At 35.0% G+C, this 25114-nt stretch overlaps 2 protein-coding genes and 1 pseudogene across 5 annotated transcripts; all 3 read right to left on the reverse strand.

Annotated features, from left to right (window-relative positions):
- Positions 1-13285: 13285 nt before the first annotated feature.
- On the reverse strand, positions 13286-16148 carry LOC113869055 (protein cornichon homolog 4-like). Of its 4 annotated transcripts, none has more exons than XM_027505176.1 (6): positions 15929-16148; positions 15290-15471; positions 14538-14660; positions 14321-14445; positions 14145-14240; positions 13286-13422 (listed from the first exon to the last, which is right to left on the reverse strand). In XM_027505176.1, the coding sequence occupies exons 1-4, from the start codon at positions 15998-16000 to the stop codon at positions 14418-14420; spliced, it is 405 nt and encodes a 134-aa protein (XP_027360977.1). In that variant the 5' UTR covers positions 16001-16148; the 3' UTR covers positions 13286-13422; positions 14145-14240; positions 14321-14417. The 4 variants fall into 4 exon arrangements, with proteins under 4 accessions (XP_027360977.1, XP_027360976.1, XP_027360978.1 ...); XM_027505175.1 differs by having other exon boundaries at positions 14310-14445; positions 15929-16136; XM_027505177.1 differs by lacking the exon at positions 13286-13422 and adding an exon at positions 13476-14044 and having other exon boundaries at positions 14402-14445; positions 15929-16146.
- Positions 16149-17684: 1536 nt separating this feature from the next.
- LOC113870207 lies at positions 17685-18331 on the reverse strand. Its single transcript, XM_027506801.1, has 2 exons — positions 17980-18331; positions 17685-17773 (listed from the first exon to the last, which is right to left on the reverse strand). The coding sequence occupies exons 1-2, from the start codon at positions 18251-18253 to the stop codon at positions 17685-17687; spliced, it is 363 nt and encodes a 120-aa protein (XP_027362602.1). The 5' UTR covers positions 18254-18331.
- Positions 18332-21481: 3150 nt separating this feature from the next.
- On the reverse strand, positions 21482-23640 carry LOC113870208 (annotated as a pseudogene).
- Positions 23641-25114: the final 1474 nt, after the last annotated feature.

Here is a 25114-nt window from a genome sequence, read left to right on the forward strand (position 1 = left end):
TCGAGGGGGTAGAAAATAAAAGATCATAAAAATAAAAACTAAATAATGAAAAAAAAATCATTCTAGAACTTCAGGTTTTTAGGGTTTCAGGATTTTTTAGGGTTTTCTCGATGTGTGTGTACGAAACAAAAGGGTGTTCGATCTCAACCGTTTGATCTAGAAGAGATCTGTCGGTCTGGAAGGGGTGCGACCCTTCATATGTCTGAGGGCCCTAAATCCTATAAATACATGGTGGTCCAGACTTCATTTGTCACTGTTGCTCTGAATAGAGGGGTATTCGAGTGTTTGGTTGTCAAGAGTTTTCCTCTGAATCGACTACTTCAAGGTACGTTTAGCTTTAATCTTACCTTTTCACTTTTAAACTTTTCTTTATAGCCGATTCTATTGAGTGAGAGGATTCCTTGTCAAATACTTTGAAACCGACTACTGTCGAAGTAGAAGTTGTAGATGATACCGAGAGGGGTGCTGAAATTTCTTCAATGCCGAGTGGATGAAGAAGTAATAAGGGGTCAATGTTAGGGAATGTAATGACGAAACTGAATCGTCTAGTTCTACTGATTCTGAGTCTACCAAACTCCTTCCAAGTATTAGCCCTCCTCAGGAAAGACCAATTTTTCCTCCGTGTATGATCCCTGGATACGAATGGGTTCATAGTGAAGTGGCGGCCTACTTTTCCCGCTTTAAGAAAAATAGGAGTCTTCAACTTTTTGTAGACCACTATGATTTTTCAATGTGGGAGGATTCGAATCCATACCCCATTATTCTTAATGCATGCCAAGGAGATGAAACCGAGAACCCAGACTTTATTTTTTTAGGGGGTGCCGGAATGGCCGACACCTTCTATGTGTATGAGTATATGTTTAGAGAATTACATATAAAGTTACCCTTTGACGACTTCCAAATAGGAGTACTGAGGGTTTTAAATGTAGCGCCAACACAACTCCATCCGAATGGGTGGGCGGCCATCCAAGCCTTTAGAATCTTATGTAAATTTTATTATATAGAACCTAGTGTAGGTTTATTTCTTCACTTCTTTTGTACTCGTCCTTTAGATTTAGCTAGGTGGGTATCCTTAATAAGGCAACCTGAATTGCCACTATTCAAGCCTTATGCTTTGTCTTTCAAGGGTTTTAAAACCGGTTACTTTAAAGTAACCGTGGATCCTGTTGGTAGAAATTACTTTTTTGATAATGAACGTAATACACTTTTCCCTTTTCACTGGACTCGGGTACCTCGTCGATATGACGTTTTACCCGAGGACCTTTTGTCGGCTGAAGAAATGTCGGCCTTGGAATACTTGAAGTCTCTTCCCCAAGAGCTTCCTGCCCAAGCCCTCATTCTCTTACAGAAGTTCCCTCATCCACATCTGGATATGGATGGTATGGTTCGTTTTTATAGTTTTAGTTTTTTGAATCAAATTGTATTGATTTGACTCTCTGTTTTTGTTGTAGGTTTAATGGCTCAAAAGGGGATGAGCATGCCGAACTATCGTCATGGTTTAAGAAGGCGAACCCCAGATGACATGCCAATTGAAGATCATCGCCACCCTCGTCTTGACAATGTTACAGAGTTAACCAAGCCACGCCCTCCAAGACTTTGTCCTGGCTGAAAGCCAACCAAAAAGGCGAAAGAAGAAGGGTAAGGAAAAAGAAGGCAAGAGGGAGAGAAAAAGGAAGTACTTCCACTCGACTGGGCCGACTGCTGCCGTCGGGACGCGCAAACATGCTCGTTTTGCAGGAACGGCTAGGGCCAGTAGCTCCTCAATTTCTATAATCCCTTCAGGGGTACTATGCGACTCCTTCTTAGCCGAAGGGGTTCACATTGGACGAGTGGCGACCCCTGACATATTTTCTGATCGGGAAAGGACATTATCAATAACTTGGATCACAAGTCTTTGTGGCTATGGTATGCGGAGCTGCAAGCTCGATCCATGGGGATGCTCCGAAGGTTAACTTTGGAACCTTTACTAGAGTTGGAGAAGGTTCAAAAAGCTAAGCAAGAGAGTGAGGCGGCCTGATCTGCCCTTGTCGAGACCATCAAGGCTCTGGAGACCGAGGTTGCCCAAATTAAAGAAAGTTACAGCATGACAGAGCATCGATTACAGAACGCTGAGGAGGCTCTAAGGGCCAAGAATGTAGAAGTGGAAGTTTTAAGGGTGAAGACGGAGGAGCTCTTAAAAAACAAATCTCTTGAAATGGAGGAGGCTCTAACTCGGGAAAGGCAAAAAGATGAGGCTGAGATGAAGGCATTTTCAGACTAGTGTTCTGACAAGATTTTTGTCGAGCATAAAGCTGGCTTTTATCATGTCGTGCGCCAATGCTACGAATTTTACCAAGTACCAACCGATTTTCATTTTGATTTAACCAAAGACTTTTTCAGCAGACAATTCCTACCATATAATGACGCGGATGATGATGTAGAACCTGATGCCGAAGCCCCCAGCCGAGCTTCGACAACTGAGAATGCACCTGGTCTAATGCCGGGGATGAGGAAAATTAATCTTCATTTTGTAATTTTTCTTTCTTTGTTCCTGGGCCAATAATGCCCAAATTTTTGTAATGCCGTGACAAATGAATACTAAATTTTTCCTTTTATGCTTTGTCTCGCTCTTAACCGATTACTGCTAACATCCTTTTATAAAATGATAGCTTCACTTTTAACAAGTGCATCGTTCTTGACTGAGTAGGGGTACTTGAAAGGAATTAGTTCGACCTTGGCCAAGTTGGAGGACTTGGGAGGGAATTTAATAGTAGTCATCCTTGACCGAGTAGGGATACTCAGGAGGGAATTAATTCAACCTTGGCCAAGTAGGAGTACTTGAGAGGAAATTTTTAATAAATCATCTTTGACCGAGTAGGGGTACTCGGGAGGGAATTAAATTTATAATCTAGAGAAACTGAATAGCTGCAAAATGTGCTTTATTGATAATGTGCCTCATTAAAAACCTTCCCAGGAAAACTCCTTTTCACTTTCTTTTAAGAAGACAAAACTTGGGTAAGAAAAATAATGCACTGATTACATATTACATGTATTTAACTGAAATAATGCTTTAAATGTGTACAATTCCATGTTCTCAGTATTGTCTTCCCTTCAAGTGTCTCTAGCTTGTATACCCCATTGTCTAGTCGAGCCGTTATCCGAAAGGGTCCTTCCCAATTTACAGTCAACTTGCCTTCCCGTCGCTCTCGACGTGCTTCCCCTGTTACCCGCCACACCAAGTCATTCACATAGAATTGTCTTGGTTTAATTTTATAATTGAACTTCCTCGACATTATTCTTACTTCCTCCAGTAAATCAAGGTTGACGGCTAGGGATTCGTCATTGGTCGATTCCTGGAAGTTTTGTCTTCGAAACGATGGCTCACCAATCTCGACACGCACCATGGCATCAGTATCGTATGTCAACCGAAAGGGTGTCTCCTTTGTAGCTCTTTGTGGCATACACGGATAAGCCCATAAGATCTCGAACAACTTTTCTACCTATTCTCCTTTTGCCGATCACAATCTTCTTCTGAGTTCATGTAAAATGACCTTGTTGGCAGCCTCGGCCTGATCGTTAGTCTAAGGATGTTCAACGGATGTAACCCTATGCTTGATGTGAAGTCCTTCTAAAAATTCATTAAATCGGCGATCCGTGAACTGTAACCCATTATCTGTAATTAAGGCATTAGGGAGACCGAAACGTGTGATGATATTTTTTCAAGTGAATTTCTGTACGTTGTTGGCTGTTATGGTGGCGAGTGGCTTGGCTTCAATCCACTTAGTAAAGTAATCTACGGCGACGATCAGGAATTTGCACTGCCCTTTTGCCAAGGGAAAAGGACCGAGAATGTCCATCCCCCAAATGGCAAAGGGTCAAGTAGAACTGATGGGGTGAAGGGTGTCGGCATGTTGGTGTAACTGAGGACCGTGCTGTTGACAAGGGATACACTTCTTTATAAATATATGACAGTCTTGGGAGAGTGTCGGCCAGAAGTATCCGGCTCTAAGAATCTTAGTTGCCATAGTTCGTCCGCCCGAATGGGTACCACAGATACCTTCGTGAATTTTTCTCATGACATAGCTGGCCTGATTCTCATCAAGACATTTCAACATGGGTATTGAAATTCCTCTCTTATAAAGCTCGTTGCCGAGGAGGATGTACTTTGCTGCCTGCATTCTTACTTTCTTGGCCGAGGCTGAATCATTTGGTAGGCTGCTGTAGGTGAGGTATTGGATAATTGGGGTGGGTCATCCAATTTTGAGGTATATTCTCTATGTTCATGCACTCTTGCTTATAGATGCTAGGTTTAGGAATCTCTTGATGAATGACGGTTTCTAGTTGCCCCAGCTTCCTTTGACTAGCCAATCTAGCAAGCTTATCAGCTTGTTCATTTATTGTTCTTAGTTTATGCCTAACCTGTACCTTGTCAAAATCATTCTCCATGTTCTTGAATTCTTGATAATACTTGAGCATGACTGAGTCCTTCACCTGATGTGTCATTAACCTGTTCGGCCCCTATCTTCGAATCACTCCAGCAAATGATGCGTTTTACTCCTATTTCTTTTGTTAATCTGAGACTAGCGAGGAGTGCTTCGTACTCAGCTTGATTATTAGATGCCTTGAATCCAAACCGAATGAATTGTTCAATAATTATAGTGTTTTGTCTCTCTAATATGATTCCTGCCCCACTACACTTTCGGTTGGAGGATCTATCCACATGCAAGTTCCACATGTCAATTGTGGCCTGTTTCTGTGCAGTAAATTCATTTAGGAAGTCTGCAAGTACTTGGGCTTTGAGAGGGTGTCAGTTTTCAAAGTGGATATCATATTGGGATAGCTCAATTGTCCATGCTACTAGCCGACCAGCTAATTCCGGCTTCCTCAAAACTTTGGCCATTGGGCAATCGATTTGCACTACCACTCGATGGCTTTAGAAGTTATGCCTTTGTAACGCTCTGAATTTTGGTAATATTAATTATTATTATTCTATATATATATATATATATATATATATATATATTCATGTGTGTGTTGATTTATTTGAAAATGATGTTTTATGTGTATGTATGACTGGATAGGCTGAAAATGGGCTAAGTGCCTAAGTGCGGGGCGTAACACTGGGTTGTTCTCGCTGCAGCGAGAGGGCCCTAGGAGGAAGGACCAGAACTGTCGCCTTCTTGCTGTAACGAGAAATGTCTCGCTGTAGCGACATAGCGACAATTTAGGGTGCATTTCTGGGTGCAGTCTCACTGTAGCGAGAGTGTCGCGACCAGAAAAGGATTTAAAGGGGGTTACAGTTTAGGGAGAGTTATTTCTCCCTCTCCCTTCGAAATTCCTTTGATCCTCCCATTTCCAAAGTCCTATTCCACGGATTAATTGCCTCCAAAGCTGTTCGGGAGCTTGATTGGAGGTGAGTTTTAATGGTTAGGATTCCGTTTCTCATCCCCATTTCTCTGTTTCTCGGTTATTGGAGTTCTCATGGAGTTTTTCCATGTGTTTTCGGCCGAAATCTGTGTAGGGAGCACGTCCGTGGTCAAATCTGAGTGTAGGTCTTCAATTCGAGGTAAGAGGGACTCTATCCTACTTTTTTATGCATGAATTATTGTTATTTTACTGAATATTGTGTTGTGGCTGAGTTAGTGGGTAGGAAATTGCTGAGAAATGTAATATGAGCCATGTGCCGTGATATGTGAACATGATGTGTGTTGATCCGAAATTGATGGATGTAGATTGTATGTAAATGTTGTGTGATAGATGAGTATGGACACTTGTGCCGTATATTTGAATAAATATTGTGAAAATGTGGGCCCAAGGGCCGTGTAATGTGAATGATAATTGTGGGCTGTGTGTAAGCATGATTACTGCATGCGTGAATGAAATATGTGTGAATGGGCGTGTTAGCGCCGTTTTAATGTGTTGTGAATGGTTCAGCGATACACTAAGAATGTGAGAGATTATGACGGTAGAAATACCTTGAGAATGAGGGAGTGGTGGCAACACCGACTACGGAACGGGTGCACCATAGGTCACACACTCTCTTCCTGACTAGACCTCTGACCGTTATCTTTGTTGAGTGACCTGTGACTGCCCATGTGGTATCCATGAGGCGGAGGTAACCAGCGACCATTCATGGTGTAAATCTGTGATCACAGTGCCACAATGAGTGTGGTTGGTGTGTGTGTGTATGCACGAGTTTTGTGTACTATACCTATGGATATGGAATGCTACATGTGATTATATTTGTTTAATGTATTGAAAATGTGCTGGAGGTGAGACTCTACATTAATTGTGTGTTTTTAGGTAGTGTAGAGTACTCACCTTTACATTCATTTTTCAGGTAATCAAGATGATCAACACTTTACTCAGTGAAGGGGTGGATGGAACTGCTATAAGACTTAGGATATTATTTTAGAAAACTGTTGTATTTGAATAAGTCTTATAGCAACTGTTTGATATAATTTTTGACTTTTTCCTTTATTTGAAATGGTTAATGAAACTTGAATTAAAAATAGAAATTTTATTATCTCAAAAATTTGTAAAATTTCTTATTTATAGAAATTAAATTTAAGGTGTTACAATTTTGGTATCAGAGCAGGCCTCTCTCCCAGTACGGTGTCGTTCGAGGACAAGCCACGCGGAAGTTGGTGGGCATGTGACACTCAGGCGCTAGGCAAGGGTGGGGAGTGATCGCCAATGCAATATGGCACGGACAAGGAGCAGCTACCTGGCAGGCTTTCGGCGGTAAAGGGCACGTGAATGAATCAAACTTATATCAGAATAAGAGGGAGATCCAGAGATTGTGTATACAGTTAAGGATAGCTTAAAAGAATTTATTAGGACTACCTATACCAACAAAATGCATTTACTTTTTGGTGGCCTATCACTTAAGAACTCCAAAGTTAAGCATGCTTAACTTGGAGCAATTATGGGATGGGTGACCTTTTGAAAAGTTTCCGGGAAGTGTGCGAGTGAGGACAAAGCATACTGAAAAGTCTCGTGTTGATTTGTGGGACAGTCGTCAGTCCCGAATAAGTTGCCGAGCTGTTACAGCCTTAATCGTCGAGCTGTATGGAATAGAGCTAGCACCACTTTTTCCATCAGCTGATAGTGGGTTTCGGAACTTTGGAGTGTTCAACTGGTGAAATACACTGGGCTGGTTCAGGTATCTCTTGCAATAAGACCGAACTAATGGCACTATTTGACACGACTAAATAGATAATCATATCTTTGTTAGGTTTTGATTTTGTCAACACAAGCGGTGCTGCTAACATAGTTTTATACTGGAGGAAGGTCGCCTCGCAATCCGCCCAGCAAGTCTCTGGACCTCTTTGACGTTATGAGGACTTGTCACGTCGATGATAGCTTGACACTTATCAGGGTTCGCCTGAATCCCCTCACCGATAGCATGAAGCCTAAAAATTTGCCGTTGGCTACTCCAAATGTGCATTTTTCTGGATTAAACTGCATCCTATGTCGCCGAGCTTCACCGAATACTTCTTTTAAATGAGTAAGATGTTGTTCTAATGCCACAGATTTGACTACCATGTAATCGACGTATATCTCCATGCATTTCCTGACTTGTTTATCAAAAATTTTGTTCATAAGCCTCTAATACGTTGCCCCTGCATTTTTAAGACCGAAAGGCATTACCCAGTAACAGAAATTTTCCGAAGCTGTGATAAATGCTGTTTTTTCTTCATCTGGAGGATACATTCATATCTAATTATACCCCGAGTATGCGTCTAAAAAATTAAGTACCTTATGATCGGCTGCACCATCCACCAAGGTATCGATGTTTGGAAGGGGGTACGTGTCTTTTGGACACACCTTGTTAAGGTCAGTGAAGTCTGTACACATCCGCCATTTTCTGTTCGCCTTTTTAAGCATAACTACATTGGCCAACCAAGTGAAATATCTAACTTCTTGGATGAAGCCAACCTGTAATAGTTTATCAGTTTCCTCCTTTACCGCCTTTGCTCTGTAACCTCCAATCTTCCTTTTCTTCTATATTATCGGCCTGGCCTTTTTATAAACCGATAGGTGATGACAGAGAAACGCAGGGTCAATGTCTGGCATATCAAAAGCCGACCAGGCAAATAGATCGACGTTATGCTGCAATATTTTCTGAAGGTCTTGCCTGTCTTGTGCAGATAGAAAGACTCCCAAATAAGTGACCTGCTCAAGTTTCCTACCAAGCTGGAAAGGTTGCTTATTTTCATTGGGTTCTACCCGACACCCTTCATCAACCCTAGGATCCAGTTTAATTTCATAGTCCTCTGCAGACTGATGAGCTATAATATTAGCATCCCGTATGTATTCATGGAGTGACTTGAGACGCAGGCTTGTGAAGTAGCATTCTCTAGCTGTCTTCTGGTCAGCATGAACTGTGACAATTCGGCACCGTTCAGAGGAAAACTTCATGGCCAGGTGAGGAGTAGACACTATAGCTTTCAATCTATTGAGAGATGGTCTGCCGAGCAGTATATTGTAGGAGGTATTCGCATGTACTACCAGGTATGTAATCTTAATGCGTTTTCCTTCATGTTCAGACCTGAATGACGTGTATAGATAAAAACATCCATGGGTTTCTACCCGCTCTCCAGAGAAGCCAACCAGCGGTTCATGATATTTTCTAAGCTCTTCTTCTGTTATGCCCAATTGTTTGAATGTACTAGAGGATATCGGCCGAACTCCCTTGGTCAATTAATTTCTTTCTGACAGTACAATTGAGAATGTCCACACTGATAACCATGAGATCATCTTGTACCGGATCTACTCCTTGAAAGTCATCATTTGTGAACGTGATGGGTAGGATTTGGATTCTGCTACCCAATGAAACGTTGTTAACAGAGCGAACTTGCCTTAGATGTCTCTTTCTAGCGGAATGAGTGGGTCCTCCACCTGCAAACCCACCGATTATGGTGTTAATAACCCTCTTCAGGTATTTTTCTCGCTCATCATATCGTTTCACAGGAGGCTCTCTTGACTGGCTCCGCTGTCACTCAGGCTACTTATCCTCATATCTTCTTGAGGATTGGGGGTATCGATCTCTACTTCTTTCAGCACAACCAGTGGGATTTGTTTGTACAAATCCTCGAAGATGTCCTTCCTTAATCAAATCTTCGATTTTATCTTTCAAAGTCGTGCATTCTTCTGTGGTATGGCCCCTATTGAGGTGATATCGGCAAGATTTGCTTTTGTCTGCCTGAGAGGGGTATTAGCACACCTTGGCATACTCAATATTTTAGTTGCTAGAGCTTGGTTAAGTACTCTAGATCGGTTGGTGTTGAGAGTAGTATATGCAGGATATTTTGGACCTCTAGGGGGTCTCTCAACATCATTTCTCTTGGCTTTAGTCTCTTATCGAGGCTTTAAAGACTCTCTCTTGTCTGCTTCTTTAAAATTAGACCCTTGGTCTATTCGGACTTGATTCCGATATTTAGCTAGTTCCTGCATTTGCATGTACTTGGCAGTCCGATTCCGAAGCTCATCTAAGTTCATGGGTGGTTTTTTACATATGCTATTAACGAAAAGCCTTGCCTTAAGGGCCGTTATGAGGTGGTGTATAGCCACGACTAGTTCCAGGTTATGAATTGAAAGGGTCACTTTGCTAAAGCGTTCCATGAATGCTCTTAGTGATTCTTCCTTTTCCTGATGAATGTTGACTAGTGCTAGGGATGTCAGCGGGTGTGGTCGGCTTGTGGCGAACTGTAAATTGAACCGTCTTGTGAGAGTTGCAAAAGAGTCAATGGATGAAGGGGGAGTCGGGTGAACCAACTTAGGGCTAGTCCTTGAAGTGAGATGGGGAAAATTCTGCACCATAAGGAATCGCTTTCTGTGTACAGACCGACCTGAGTTGTGAAAACATCTAAATGTTTCCCAAGGTCGGATGTGCCATCATACTTTTCTATTGTTAGGCCTCTCTAGTTGTCTGGTAACTTGGCATCCAAGATATGGTGAGCAAACGGGCTTCGGCTCACCACATCATCTCAGTCATTTTAGATTTCAAATTGTTGTACCAATCTTGGCTTCTCTTGTAATGCCGAGGACTCCCCATGCTCTTGGGCGAGGGGTGTAGTTTGACAAGGTATGTGGGTTCTTATCTCTTCCCTTAAATTAGCGTTTTCCCTTCTCAAAGCTGAAATCTCAAGAGCATCCTTCTCCCTCTTCTTCTTCATTTCCATTATCTTTGCTTTGAGTTGTCTCAACACTGCAAAGAAGCTTTCGTCACCACCTCCCTCCATTAAAACTTTGGGAATAGGCTGATTAGGTGTAGTATCCTCTTGCTGCTGAGAGGTTCCGCCTTGCTGAGTCTGTCTGTCTTGCTGGCTTCTTGTAAGTACAATGTTTACTTTTTAAAAATGAGGCAAATTGTGCCCCACGGTGGGCGCCAAAATGTTCCTGCTAAGGAAACACTAGTCTCCAGGTCTCTATTTTGGAACGATGACGTCCTTCTAACTGTCGTTGACGTGGGAAGAGTACCTGCAAAAGACACTTCGATGTTGAAGTCAGGATTCAGTTCTGAGCAATAAATGTTATTTAATAATGAAAAGTCAACCCTTTACCTGTACTTTCTACCTTCCTTTTATAGGCATTGTTATAGGCTAATGGGCTTGCTGAGTCAGCCTTGGTTTTGGCCCTTTAATTAAAGTAGATAATATTCTGATTATTACCCTTAATTGGATTAATTACCTTTTAATCCTAACAAAAGGTATTCATCCAAACAGGACCGAATAGGTACTCAGTTTTCTTTTCCTATATGTATGACCAAGCAGTTTCCTATCTGGTACAATTAGGAACAGATGTCATTTTTCTTAATAAATCAATGGCTTGATCTAATATTATATAATAATTAATGATAACCACAACTCACCAAGTTGCACAAATAAGTTTGGCTCTCACATTTTCAGGTTTCGAATAATGCTTCTACATTAAACTTTACAAACCAAGTGGCATACTAGCTTGTGTCTGACTCTAATGTTAAATGAGAAAGGTTATCAAGAAACTCTTTATTATTAATTATTTTAAAAAAATAAATAGTTAAAAAAATTGATAAAAAAAGTAAAGTGAAAATGTGTTATATATTTTTTATGTTAATTTTAAGATAACATCAGTTATTAGAATGAATAATAAACGATTAATAATAATAAAATTTTATTTAAAAAAATTATTATATTTTCATAATTTTAATACAATAAATAAAAAATATTTTTATAAAAATTTTATGTTTATAAATACTCAAACTCAACTCTTAAAATTGAGGGTAAGAAAATCCTAAATTTAATTGTTTGTGAAATGAAATAACTTCAATTGATGCTTCAAGCAAGAATCTAACCCCTAAATGTCTGCCGTTGTATGAAACCAAGAGAATTTAATTATAATGAACAGTAAAAGTTGTAAACGGAAACAGAGGAACTCCTTGGATTTGGAGAATACAAACTTAAGTGAATGAAAATAAATTTCTCTTTGCTTTCTTATTTTTTTCCTTTTTTGGTTGAGGGGATTTTAAGGCAAGGAATCATGTCTACTTCAAAGCCAAAGACCAAAAAGACATATTAATCTCGCATATAAGACTTAAGTCGTTAAATGCAAAATTACCAACTATTAGGATATGAATGGACGATGCAAATGTTATTTTTTTGGAGTGTGCAGTAAAGGTAACCCTCACCCTACAGCATACTTAAGAGATCTAATTATCTATTGTTCTTGCTAGGGAAACACTAGTCTTCAAGTCTCTGCTTGGATAGGGTGACGTCTTTCTGTATCTTGCTGACGTTACTTGACGTGGGGAGGGTAACTGCAAAGGCACTCCGATACTGAAGTCAGGATTCGGTTCTGAGTAATAAATGTTATTTTATATTAAAAATTTCACCATTTATCTGTACTTCCTACCTTCCTTTTATAGGCATTGTTATGGACTAATGAGCTTGTTAAGTCAGCCTTGGTTTTGGTCCTTTAATTAAAGTAGATAATATTCTGATTATTATTCTTAATTAGATTAATTATCTTTTAATCTGACAAAGGGTATTCAGTTATATTAGACCGAAAAGGTACTCAGTTACCTTTTTCTATAGGGAAGACCGAATATAGCCCTATCCAGTATATCTATCAACTGTGTCAATTAAACAATCTTTACTTTTTCTAACCACAAAATGTATAAACAGGTGTGGCTTAGGGTTTCTGTTTCCTCCCATGGAAAAAGAGAACTTGTGGGATGAAATTTATAGATGCCAACGTTAGCATCTTCTTTGTTGTTTAGGGATTTTCTTGCCGACCCAAACTTTATTGCATGCTATGTTATGTGTGTGGAATTTTATTGTTGGAAGCTTGGAATCTGTTATTGTTGTTATTATTATTATTACTATTATTATGTCTTCCGATTTCCATCGGTTACTTAGTACGGCAAATAAGGGTTTTTAAAAAGAACACTCCCAGAAAATATTTTCATTTTATTTTCTCAAGATGCTAAAGTTAGCCTTTGTCATAGTTTCACGTGTTCTATTTTTTAATTAGTGTTATGTTTTGGTTCTTTCAGATAAGATAGGAACTGAATCATGTGGTGCTCCGCCTGTAAGTATAATTATCTATCTATTTTTTATAAGATATACACGCATTAAGAAAAAAAAAATGACATTTTTAATTTATTTTAAGTATAGATAAATGAAGTAGTTGATCTTTTAATTTTCAAAATATTATATTCAACTTTTATTTTAATTCCTCAATTCGTGACCTAACGTATTAATATTTTTTTTTTCAAGAACTAGTTTAGATGAGCATTTGATAGAATTATCCTTTTATACGATTTGATTTAAAATGCTTCGCAATCAAATCTGATTTAATATTGAGATTTTTTAATGCTAAATACAAAAGTATAAACAATAAATTTGTTTGTCCGTTCGGCCGATGGGCCAGGGAATGGAATTTTGGGTTCAACGTTGAAAATGAGTAATATTGTTTTCTGGATCTAATATGAGCAGTATAAAGTGAAGAAATATAATAGATAGTTTATTTCTTTTAGTCTACAATTAAAATTGAACTGCATGAACTCTATTGGGCTTGGCCTATATGCATAATATGTTCCAGTCCATGTATTTCGTGTGAGGGTTTTGGTTGTCCGTTTATAGTAAGACTTTCTTTTTGCACCACTCTTTCAGAATCAAGGTGATCAATACCTTTCAAAATTTTATTTCCAAAATTTACAAAAAAAAGATCGTGTTGAATGAAAAAAAAAAAAAAAAAGTCTATACAAAAGGTGCAAACCTTTCAGTAATGAGGGTAACAAATAAAGCCTTCTATTTTATTTTCAACAAGTGCCAAAGTAAAACGACTGCCCTTTCCATCAAAATAATCTATCTTCTTTGCACTTACATGGACCTAAAAAATCTTTGCACTTACTTCTTCTCTGCTCGAAAATGAGATGATTGACATCCAAAAATAAACCTGTCCAACACAATGCATTCGTCATGTTTCTTTTACACATAATTATAGTTTTGTTTAATGTTTACATAAAATAAAATTTCAGGCAAAAATATTCTTTATGTACCAAAACACACATTTGTATTATTATGTTTGGATAAAGGCCTAAAGAAAAGGCTGAGGATAGTGGAAGGAAAATGTGACTTTTACAGTTGTTTTAAAGTTTTTAAACTGGGCCACAATGACAAATAAGAAGGTAAACAACTTAAATTTTAACTCTAATAATCATCAGGCGTGGTTTAAGTCGTAAATTAAACCTTATATTAGAATATTTTACTTGTATTGTAATGTATGATGAATAAAGAATTGAATATGTCCCCAGAAGAATATATCTTACACAAAAAGGTGTTTTACCGAAATAAAATTGTGAACTGTGGACAGGAATAGATAAATCACGTTCTTCCATTACATAACAAATCTAAACAAGGAAAGTAGCTTTTACTTCTTCCGCGTAGAGTTTAGATCAACTTAAATATTTTTAAATAAAATGTTGATTTTATTACTTGCATCAGTTTATTTGTTCGATGATGTACCGAACCCCCGGAACAGACTCTTGTGCACAGCTTTCCCCTGACCCAACATAGCGCTATGCCAGCATCAACCAAAAACAAGGAAGGTTCAATCATGTTTCTAGTCTCTTTTCTATGAAGTTTGATACCCAAAGATAGAGAAAAGCAGGAACGTACTTCGATTTTTTATTCTGAGAATGAACATGAATTGCAAGAACAACACTGATTCAATCTTCCTTCAACAGACAACCCGTCCCTTGAATTTTTCTTCACCTAAAAAATGTAAAGAAAAAGTTATATTGTACCACTTTTTATAACAATAAAAACAAGCTAGTAACTGAACCCTGAAGTACATGTTAATCATGATAGCATTGCATATGAGAAGTAATTAACAGTTCTCTACGAGACACATCTGGGAGTTTGCAGCACTATACACGCAATCAACTGCAATTATTGATTCATTGATGAGTAGATCATCCTGCAGCAAGATGAACATTTAAGAATAAAAAATTCATTTTAATGAAATCCATAAAATTGACAGACAATTAAGCCTTTTCAAATTGATTGTACCAAAATACGGAGAGGAAAAGGGTAAAAACAAGATAGAAGAGTTTGACAAGCCGTTGCTTCTTTTCACAAGAGACCAGGTTGAATATCTCAGTAACATCAATCAAATGCCTTCTTCGTCTGTACCTGATCAAAGGAATAAAATATGCGTTTCATGACCAATAAAGCACGTTCCAGTACATTAAGATATCAAGCAATATTTTCGAATTTTCTTTGATCCTCTAACTGGTAAGAAACCATCTACCACGCAATGGACAACTGATGACAAACTGGAAAGGATATAATAGAGTAGCTGTGAGTAATATAAACAAAAAACTATTTGACTCAAACTTTCCAAGGTTTCAACTTGATACAAATCAACGCAAAAATGATTGCATAAGTTCATGTATATATATTGTTTGGTTTGACCAGCAGCTACTCACAGCTAACCAAACTATATATAAATGGTGTAAACCAAACCAAGTCAACCAAAACCATACAGGGGAAAATAAAGTTCCATACAGTTAACCAAGCTTATATACGGTGTAAATCAAACGAATACAAACTAAGCCAAGTAGAGGAAAAATCAAACAAGATTTCAATAAGGCAAAGTGAAATCTCAAATTGAAGTTTCAAACTCAAACTATCTTCCCACTCTCAAATTGAAGAGCAAACCACTTAAAGATTTCTTAAAAAGAAAATATTGAAGAATTTTCCATTCCATATTAAAAACAACAAACTTGCTTAAATTATTCGTAAATTTGCTTTAAACTTACAACCGAACATTGTAGTAGAGATAGGGAGCACAAACGAGTGCCATAATCCAATGTCTTGTAACAAGGTAAAAGCAGCATAGGACACCTTGCGTAATAAATTCAGGCAAAACCACCTTATTTATTCGAACTGAGGAATCATAAGGATTTATATAATCAAATTGTAGGTCTGCCAGGCACATTAGCTGCAACAAATGTCAAAACAAGCCACGACATGTTAGAGGACAATTGATACCACCAAACGCAACATGTTCATCATAACACTCCTTAAAAAATACACAAAACATGATTTGGAAGTATTGTTCACAAGTAGAACAATTAACCACCGACACAAAGCTCTGAAGCAGAATAAAAAAAAAGCACAGAATAATAAATATCAGCATAAGGATAAATATAATTCCTAAATAAAAAAATAAGGTGAAGAACACATGTGAACGAATAAGCACAAGAACAATAGGTATTCTCCCCCGTTTTCCAGAATTCATGTAGAATAAATAACATCACATGCAACTTATTCATTTATATATTCATATATCGCATCTCATAACTTCGAACAAAATTTGCAATAAATATATATTTGTAGAGACTCAAATTGACCTCCTCTACTCTGCAACGTCATATTAATAAAGATAAAAGAAAAACCTGGTAAGTGACGAGGACAAGTAGTGCAATGAGAAGGAAGAAGGAGATGAGCCACGCAAATAGATCGCCCATGCTCTTCCTCTTCCCTCTTTTCCAAGGAAATGCGCACGTTAGCTGGAGCCTGTCTCCAGCACGTGCGAAGTGCGCACCTTCCCCTTCCTCTGTCTCTATATTTCTACGCCATGTTCCTTCACGCAACACCGCTAACGGATAGCCACAGACAACCTCTCATTTTTCGGGGATTGATGGTTGTATAACATTGCTCATTGACCATTCTGGGACTCTAGTATTTTTACTAAAAAAACAATGTGTATATAAATTCAAATATATATTGTGAACAAATAACATTAACTTTACTTTTTGTTAACTTTGAAGCATTTTAATTATTTATTATTTAAAAACTTATTACTATCAACATGAAATTTAGAAGGTTCATACAATGTATATGCGTATAATTGAAAAGTATCTTTAATGATGCAATATAACAAATTTAATTATTTGTTTTATTATTTTATATATAGACTCCATCTTAATATATTAAATCTTTTTATTTTATCTAATTTAAACAACTCTTATTTCCAATGACCAATTCCATCTAATAAATCTCACGTACTAATTTAAATATTTATATCTCACTAATATGTATTTATTTATCCCGCAAGTTGTCTCGGTTTTACTAATACATAACCGTTGCTTATCTAATTAAAAATCTTTTGCTTACATGTGAGTCATCTCCAATACTGCCAATTGGAAAATAAATTATTTCTTAACAGTAAATGTAGCTTAAACTACTTCGATTGGAGTTGCTGTAATATTTTTTAAACTGGACTCGTGCTTTTTGAGCATTGAAAACTTTGCAAGTATTTTACATTGTTGATCCACTTTCTTTGGTGACAATCATTAGAATTTGATTAGCTTAACATTTTTAATTTTCAATTGATGATATTTGTAAGAAGTGCATACCTTTAAACTGAATTTTGCTGGGGGAGAAATTTTAAGAAAAAATGTACTTCTTTTATCTCATACGATATTCTATCTGAGCCTTTTATCCTGTCTTAAACTATTTATCATTTTAACAAAATCAAAAAATACTAATTATTTTGTCTAACAATACATCAATTATTGGTATATCACTTAAATACCTAAAATAGTTCATAACTACATTCTAACTCTTTTAATAAGGATATTTTTATGTAAAAAATTATTTACCATAATAATTCGTGTCATTAATTTTTTAAAAGACATGTACACTATTTAAAAGATAAATAATATTAGTCGGAATATTTATCATTAGTTATATCCTTTAGCTTAATGATAAGTAATTGATATATAACAAATGGTATTGAAAGAGCAACGAACTCGATACCCATAATATTAGTGAGTGGTAATTAACTTTATTTAGTCAATGTCGCATCTAGTTTCAATGCACTTCAGATACATAGGAAATTTGACCAAATTCAGGATGCGTTTTAGCATATACAGTAATACAATATCCAAAGACTATAAACCATGGAAAATAACAGAGAAACGTTGAGACTTAAATTTCGTCCACAATTTCTTGAGTTGCAAATATTGGCATGTGATTACCTTGGTGTATACATACGTATTTCCATTAAATTGTATATGCAACAAGGCAATCAAATCCATTGGAAAATGTACATTCAAACAGCAAAGAATTTCGTTCATCAGAAAGTGGCAGGGATGCTCTCGGCATAGCCCTGATCTTCTAGCAGGACTGCATCGGGGAACACCATCCTCAAATAAAACCAAAGGAAGTGGGAGGCTTCGAGCAGAGAAAGAAATTCCTTGATCCCAAGTTCTTCAATTTCTCATTTGGCTTCAAACCTGCACCTTAGTAATAGCTATCGTTCATGGGAAAAATTCACAAATAAAGCTGAGAAATAAAGACATTACATAGGCAACTGATTGTTGCATAAGTTATACACACATTATACGTTGAACCATTAGGGTGGAAGAAATTTTATATATATGAAATATGTGACAAAAGAAAAGAGAAATTAAGGGGAAAGATGGATTAAGGAGATTATTACTTTGAAGGGTGTAAGGGGAATAGTGAAGGTGGTAGCACTTCGGATCAGTGTCCTTCAAGAGTGGCCTCCTTTTATCCTTATCGTAAATTAGCAATGCGGCCTTTACCAAATCGGCGACGGTGTCTTCAGGCGACATGAGCACCTGAATTGCGCCCAAGCTGTTCTCCACAGTCACATTTAATAGAAGTTTCGATGGCCGAAGATACTGACTAGTTTCCACGGTCGACAACGGAAACTTGTGGGACGGAGGAGTAGTAGACACGATTCCACCCATGAGGACAGAGATAAGAGAGTGGAGTTCACGCTCCGCCCTCGAAGTTTTATCAATTATTATTATTTCTGTTTTATTAATTTTTTTTTCCCCTTTGATTTGGCTGGGGATGGATATTTGCTTGGTTGAAGGTAGTGAAAAGTGATGAAATGCAAATGCAATAGAAATGAGGTGGTGGGGCTTGAATGGAGAAGGGAAACTTCTTGGAAACTGCTCGAGTTTGTTTGGATTTTGAAGACTGCGTTCCCTTGAAATCTTGAGCACCTGAATGAAACTGCAAACCCTCACAATTATTGGCAAAGCCCCTCTAACCATGTCAGAATTTTCATTGGCTCCCCCTCCCCGGTCCCATCTAAATATTCGGAGAATAAATAAATTCCTTAAGCTTTCCATGGGTTTTACTGCACGGAATAATAATTTTTTCCCCATAAAAGTAGAACATTATTAATTATTTATTTTTTAATAAATAAAATTAAAATACAAATTTACAATATTTTTAATAATTATTTAATTTTATAATTAATATTTTATATAAATAAAATATATATTATTAAAAAGAATTTAAGAAGAACTCAAAATTCATATACACAGAACAAATTAATACTTACTCAAAAAAATAAAAAACAAAGACATACTTATGTAAAATTAAGACAAATATAATTTTGTGAGTTCAAATATCAATTAACTAACAAAATAGTTTTTCCCTTACTGATAAGTGATAGTTATCTCCAGGACCTCAAAATAATAGACTCTAAGATTTCTCTCTCATCCAAAATACCATTTGAAAATACTATTCTATTTCTATGTAAACACAAAGACCACAATGTACTTATCCAAACAATTAATAAACATATCCATTTTTTTTTACTATAACCAACATCAACTCAAGAAAGCAAGTGAGTCGATAAATCTAAAGACAAAACTAGTGAGAATCCAAGTCAACACGCAGTAAAATACCAAATTTGATATGAAACTGAGCACGTTAAAAATAAATGACTTGTAATTTTCTCCAAACTATGACAGAAGCAACAAGTTATATCATCAACAATCAATCACCAAACCTTTACAAAGAAGTGCATTCAACAACAATTGCCAAGAAAATATTAGGCACTTAAGAGAGACCTTTCCTCTATAGCCTTTGCACTGATCTACACTATTAGGACTACCAAAAAATTTAAACAGTCATGAATATGCATATTGCACTGAATAACAACCTTAAGAATCCGTCCTTCATATCTATTTATCTTCTTGTAGCACCTTAATAGAAACTCCATTCTCAAGCTCTAACAAAATATTAAAGCTTGAGATCTCATGTTGAAAGAGTTCTCTTCACCAACTAAAATCCCAAATCCACCTAGTGTTATTATGAAAATCATTCTCCAATACACAAGATTCAACATTATTCGCTACCACAAACAATTGTAGAAATGCCTCACATAATCGCACCTGCCTACCTACTTATCTCTCCAAAAAAGTGTGTGCAACCCTTTACCTACACTCCTATCTAACTTTTCATCCAGCCATGAATTCTCTTGATAAATAACCTCCAGCAAATCACGCCACAACAAAGAATATCTGTTGTGAACTGATGAACGTTGAATAGAAGAAGTTAATCTGCCATATCTAGCTTCTAACACCCGTACCTGTAATAAACTAAAACAATTAACATCTCATCATAACTATTTACCAAGAAGTGCCCAGTTAAACTACTGTACATTCTTAATGTCCCAACTATCATTCTTTAGCGGTTTACAAACTGTTTTCACCTAAGGAATTTTAGATTCATTCTTAACACTCTTCCATAAAAAATTCTACTGGATAGTGACCATATCTTTTATCACCGACTTCAGTGCCTTAAAAAAGGATAACGAGTGTAATGACATAGAATTAAGAACGATATTAATTAAAGTCACTATGTCTCTAATCGATAAATATTTATGCTTTCATGACATCAACTTCTTTTTAAGAGTCTCTAACAATTAATTTTGACTATTTATAAATAATTAAATGCTTTTAATTTTTTATTTTAAATTTTTTCTAAATTATTAAACAATTTTTTTTAATATTTTAAAATGATGTATAATCTGAAAAATTTATTTTATAAAATATGTAAAAAGATATAATAAAAATTTATACAATCAATATAAAATATATAAATTGAGTAGTATTTATCTATAAAAGGATAAAAATCCAACAAAGTTATTACTATTTTTTATTTAAATTTTTTTCTTTGCAACCACGTATAATAAATGGAATAAGGAATTCAACTCTCCTCGTATGGAGCATGTTACAAAATAAATCGTATAATTTAAACTTATATGTCAACACTGGACGCTAGACAATAAATAGAAATGATTAAATATTTAATATATAAGGAATATTAGGTAATGTTTTCTTTATTTATCAATTTCATCGACAAGTGTTGTTTAACTTTGTTTTATGATTATTTTACGTGAAAAAGTATTTTACAATTAAGTTAAAAATTAATTTAATTATATTTTATTTATATATTTTTAAAATTTGAATTTAAAATAAAAATTTATACTTATATATATTTTGAGTAAAATTTTCATTAATTTATTTATTAATTTTGTCAAGCACATCTATATATATATAATTTAAATATGTAATTAGTCTCAATAAATATCACACATTCTACTATAAATATTTATAAAATTTTTTATTATTATTTAATTTAAGTTAAAAGATTAAAATTTAGTATTTATAGTTGATTCTATTAAATACTGAATTAACTCTCAGAATGTGAATTTAACAGTGAGTACATGTAATTTGCTTTTATAATATTTTATAGATATATTTAGAGAAGTCTTTAAACTTATATCTCCTTCCCCTTGGCCGCATCACACCCCCTTCCCTTCCCCTAATTCATGGTTCACTGTAGTGTTAGGAAACTCCTCAGCATTGCAGATCACTGTGTGAAAATAGTCTTCAGGGGAAGGCAGAAAGTTGGCATAATACATCAAGACTATCCTAGGCAAGCTATCCCAACACCATATTTATGATTTAATGGACATTCATGGTCTGCACGGTAAGAAACTTAGAATGATATTACAAATCCGCTATCTAATCATATTTATGGTGCAAAACCATACAAGACATGATAAATATAAATTCTAGGCTTTTATGATCTTAATTTTAGATAATGGATCCAGCACTCTAGTTGGAGACTATGAAAAGAAATTAGAGGATTGTTCAACAAAACCAATAGTCTCACTCTGGCTTGGCACCTATATGGCGAAGAAAAGCACTGATATCAGAATCTGTTGATCCACCACTTGCAATTGCACGCTGACATAGCAGCTGAAGCTCCCTGGCTCTTTTCCTCATATCGCTCCCTTCATCACTGTCTAAATCCACGAAATTTCATGTTTTCTAATCGAAGTGTCTTGTTTAACTTCAACTTGTGTCTTCACCCTCCACCCCACCTTCCAATCTTCCACTATCAATTTACAATCTAGAGGTTGGTCCATAAATATTGGAAATGCAAGAAAAGGAACACCACAAAAAACACCTTCTCTGGTGGAATTCCACCCACAGTGAGACCAAAACCCTCCTATAGCAGGATGCTGTAACACCCTCAGTTGGTCACACCATGGCCAAACTAGTCCCTTATCCCCACACAACTCTTTCAACCTTGGAGTCTCCCCACGCGCTATCCACAAAAACCGAACACCACTCTCGCGCAAACCAGCTGCGATCTCATCAATTTGTGCATTGGAAACCGAAAGAAAACTCCCTTGTGAGACGTATAACACAGAGCCATAGGGTTGATTATCAAGCCATTGGAAGTAACCATGATCAGAATGTTTGTTGTCGACAGAACCAGCGTGACCATCACCAAAACAAGGTATGAGAGGACCAATAGTGTAAATGGGTATCGATAACTCTTGTTTCATAGCATCAATGGCTCGAGGTTCAAGCTCACATATGGTAGGGAGTAATAGGTATTGCGTTTTCTGCACCCATGGTACAATATTTAGGACCAATTGCAACAGTTTACGGGTGCCCCAGCTTTCATCTATAAGTGGAAAATCTGCAAGACGAATTGACGAGTTCCTCGGAATATAATCCACGCGTTTCTCACCTTCTTCTGTTGTAAATATTTGAAATTTAAATAACTTTTTTCAAATATCACAATTAACATTCTAATGTAAACATTGTTCATTATTACTAGATGTTCAGGTTTAATTTCCGTAAAAGATTGCCTAGTGAAGCTATCAAACAGCGCTGCTTAAGAAAATATATTATTATTCTTTCTCACACATTTTTAATTATTCATTAAAATTATTAAAAATTATAAAAATTTATTAAAATGAAAAAATTATAAAAATTTTACTTTTTTATTTTTAATTTAATATTTTTATCTTGTATTTTAATAAATTTTAATAAATTTTAAGATATTAAAAAAGTAGGTTAAGCTTAAAATTTCTTTTACCTTAAAATTCCTTTCCATGGGTGTGGTAGAGAAAAGAAAAAAAAAAGTTAATTAATTAAGAATAAACTTTTATGTTAATAAAAATGATTAATTTTATTGCAATTTATTAAAATATAATTTTAATTCATAATACACACTAATAAACAAACAAGTAACTGAACCTACATTTGTGAAAAAAAAAAGATAAATTATTTTTAATATATAATATTTAAAAACAATGTATTCCAACATAAAAAATTATAAAAATATAAAGTGTAAAAATTGCCGTATTGTGAGTATAAAAATTTAAAAATAAAAAAACTAAAAAATATAAAGTATCAAAATTGTCAATAATAAATTTTAAAATAATAATAAAATATTTAAAAATATCTAAATAGTAATTTTTAAAATTTTCTTGTATTTTTATAATTTTATAATTACTTCTTTCATTGAAAAAAAAAAACCTAAAAAGGTAACTGACCTAACACTTTTACTGGGTAGTAACCGTTTTGCTCCAGAAGATGGTAGTATTTGAGCACGGGAAAAACGACGCCACAGGAATGTTTCTTCGGTTGGCAACGCAAACCCCCCAGAAGAGGTAAGTGTCGTGGATTACAATTGTTGGTGGCGGATCAAGGCGGTGAAGTAGGTGGTCAAAAGGAGCTTCCATGTTGGTCATAACGGCTTCAAAGAAGGTGACGTAGTCGTTGGCTCGATCATGTTCAGAGGGAATAACGTTGGAGATTGAGGCAAATCTGAAGTTGTCGGGTTTAGAGTCGGAACCGATGAGGCCGAGCCATTCCTCGGTGACCACAAAGGTTATGAGGATGTTGGTGTTCTTGGAAAGCAGCAGCTTGCAGAGGTTCATCATGGGGTTGATGTGGCCTCTACCTGGGTGTGGGACAGCCACCACGTGGCCGGAGATGGTTGGCGGAACCGGAATTGAGTCTTGCATTGAGATAAGGATGTTTGGGGAGGTGAAAGAAGATGGAGTAAGTTTGCTCTGTGCATATGAGCATTTATATTTTTGTTTTAGCATCCAGATCCCAACAAAGTCCTGGAGAGTCAGATTCACATTGCTCTTTAAGGTTCAATCTTCAATGAGGAAAATCGGACCTTATTTATTTTTTAATATATTTTAAAAATAAATTAATAAAGTTATTTTTTTTAAAAAAAAAAACTTTGGAATAATATAATGACATGTACCTAAATTCTAGCAAGTTTCATGAGGCGAACTTATTATTTTTAAAAAAAAAATTTGTATTTAAACTGTTCGTAGTAAAAGAAAACACCGAGCCATTTAAGTGAGTTTCGTAAAAAAAATATTACTAAAAATTTAAATAATTATTTTTATTATTTGTGTAATTTATTATTATTTTATCATTATTTAGTATGATTAATTTGCATTTTAGTGTTACGTAGTTGTTGTAGAAATTAATATATAGTTTTGATAATTATTTTGTATTGATTGATACAAATTTAATAATAAATATATTAAAAATATTAAATTAGTAGTATTTATTAATGAATTAATTTAAAGAAGTATAAATGTTTTTATTATTTTTATTTTTTTTTATTATATATATAATGAATAAACTAAAGCTTCATTAATAAATGAATTAATTAATATAAATTTGGTAATAAATGCATTAATAAATATTACTAACTTTTCTTTGAAGATAACTAAACTCTACAAGACAAAATTCTAAATTTTTTTCAACCTATTTCAAATAAATTATGGAAATTTAATAATTATAATTAATCATTTATTATAATATAAATTAAAAAAAATTATTTGAAATTACCTCAAAATGGCTGTAGGATACTGGCATGACTGCTCGTCTGCTCACGGTATCTTCGACCATCTGAATTCAAATTTGAATTTATGTTTTTTTTAAGTAACTTTTGTGGTTAATGTCTCCTAAACCCTAAACTAATAAATATACTCTTGCATTGTATAGATTTGCATAAATATATTTACATTTTTATTATTTAATTTAGTTTTTAAATATTTATAATTTAAATATAAAAAAATTATTCTTAATGTGACAGAAAATAAAAAAATATTAAATAAAAATTTAATTATTTTTAAAAATAAATTATATAAAAAAATAAATATAACAGTTAAAATTAATTTATATATAATTTTAATAATTATAAATCTTAATAATAATAATTTAATTATAAATTAAGAAATATATTTGTGTGTTACACAAATTTATTTATATTTTTATTAAATTATTTTATTTTAAAATAAACAAAAAACTATAGTTGAAATATAAAAATGTATAATAATAAAATTTTATTATATTAAATAATATCTAATATAATTACATAAAAAAATATGATAAATATATTTTATATATTTAAAAATTTTAATTAAAATTTAAATAAAAACTAAAAGAGAATAATAATTTTATTGAATACAA

The sequence above is a fragment of the Abrus precatorius genome, unplaced genomic scaffold (assembly GCF_003935025.1).
Source record: "Abrus precatorius isolate BTA unplaced genomic scaffold, Abrus_2018 Scaffold6, whole genome shotgun sequence".
NCBI classification, from domain to species: domain Eukaryota; kingdom Viridiplantae; phylum Streptophyta; class Magnoliopsida; order Fabales; family Fabaceae; genus Abrus; species Abrus precatorius.

Excerpts from the sequence above, each read along its gene's own strand:
- LOC113869055 (XM_027505176.1), bottom strand. The coding sequence starts at position 16,000 with ATGGGCGATCTATTTGCGTGGCTCATCTCCTTCTTCCTTCTCATTGCA. Across the intron at positions 15,472-15,928 it reads TTGTCCTCGTCACTTACCAG|CTAATGTGCCTGGCAGACCT; the intron begins GTTTTTCTTTTA and ends CATTTGTTGCAG. Across the intron at positions 14,446-14,537 it reads CTTTTCCTCTCCGTATTTTG|GATGATCTACTCATCAATGA; the intron begins GTACAATCAATT and ends ATCTTGCTGCAG.
- LOC113870207 (XM_027506801.1), bottom strand. The coding sequence starts at position 18,253 with ATGGGTGGAATCGTGTCTACTACTCCTCCGTCCCACAAGTTTCCGTTG. Across the intron at positions 17,774-17,979 it reads TTCCCCTTACACCCTTCAAA|GTTTGAAGCCAAATGAGAAA; the intron begins GTAATAATCTCC and ends ACTAAGGTGCAG.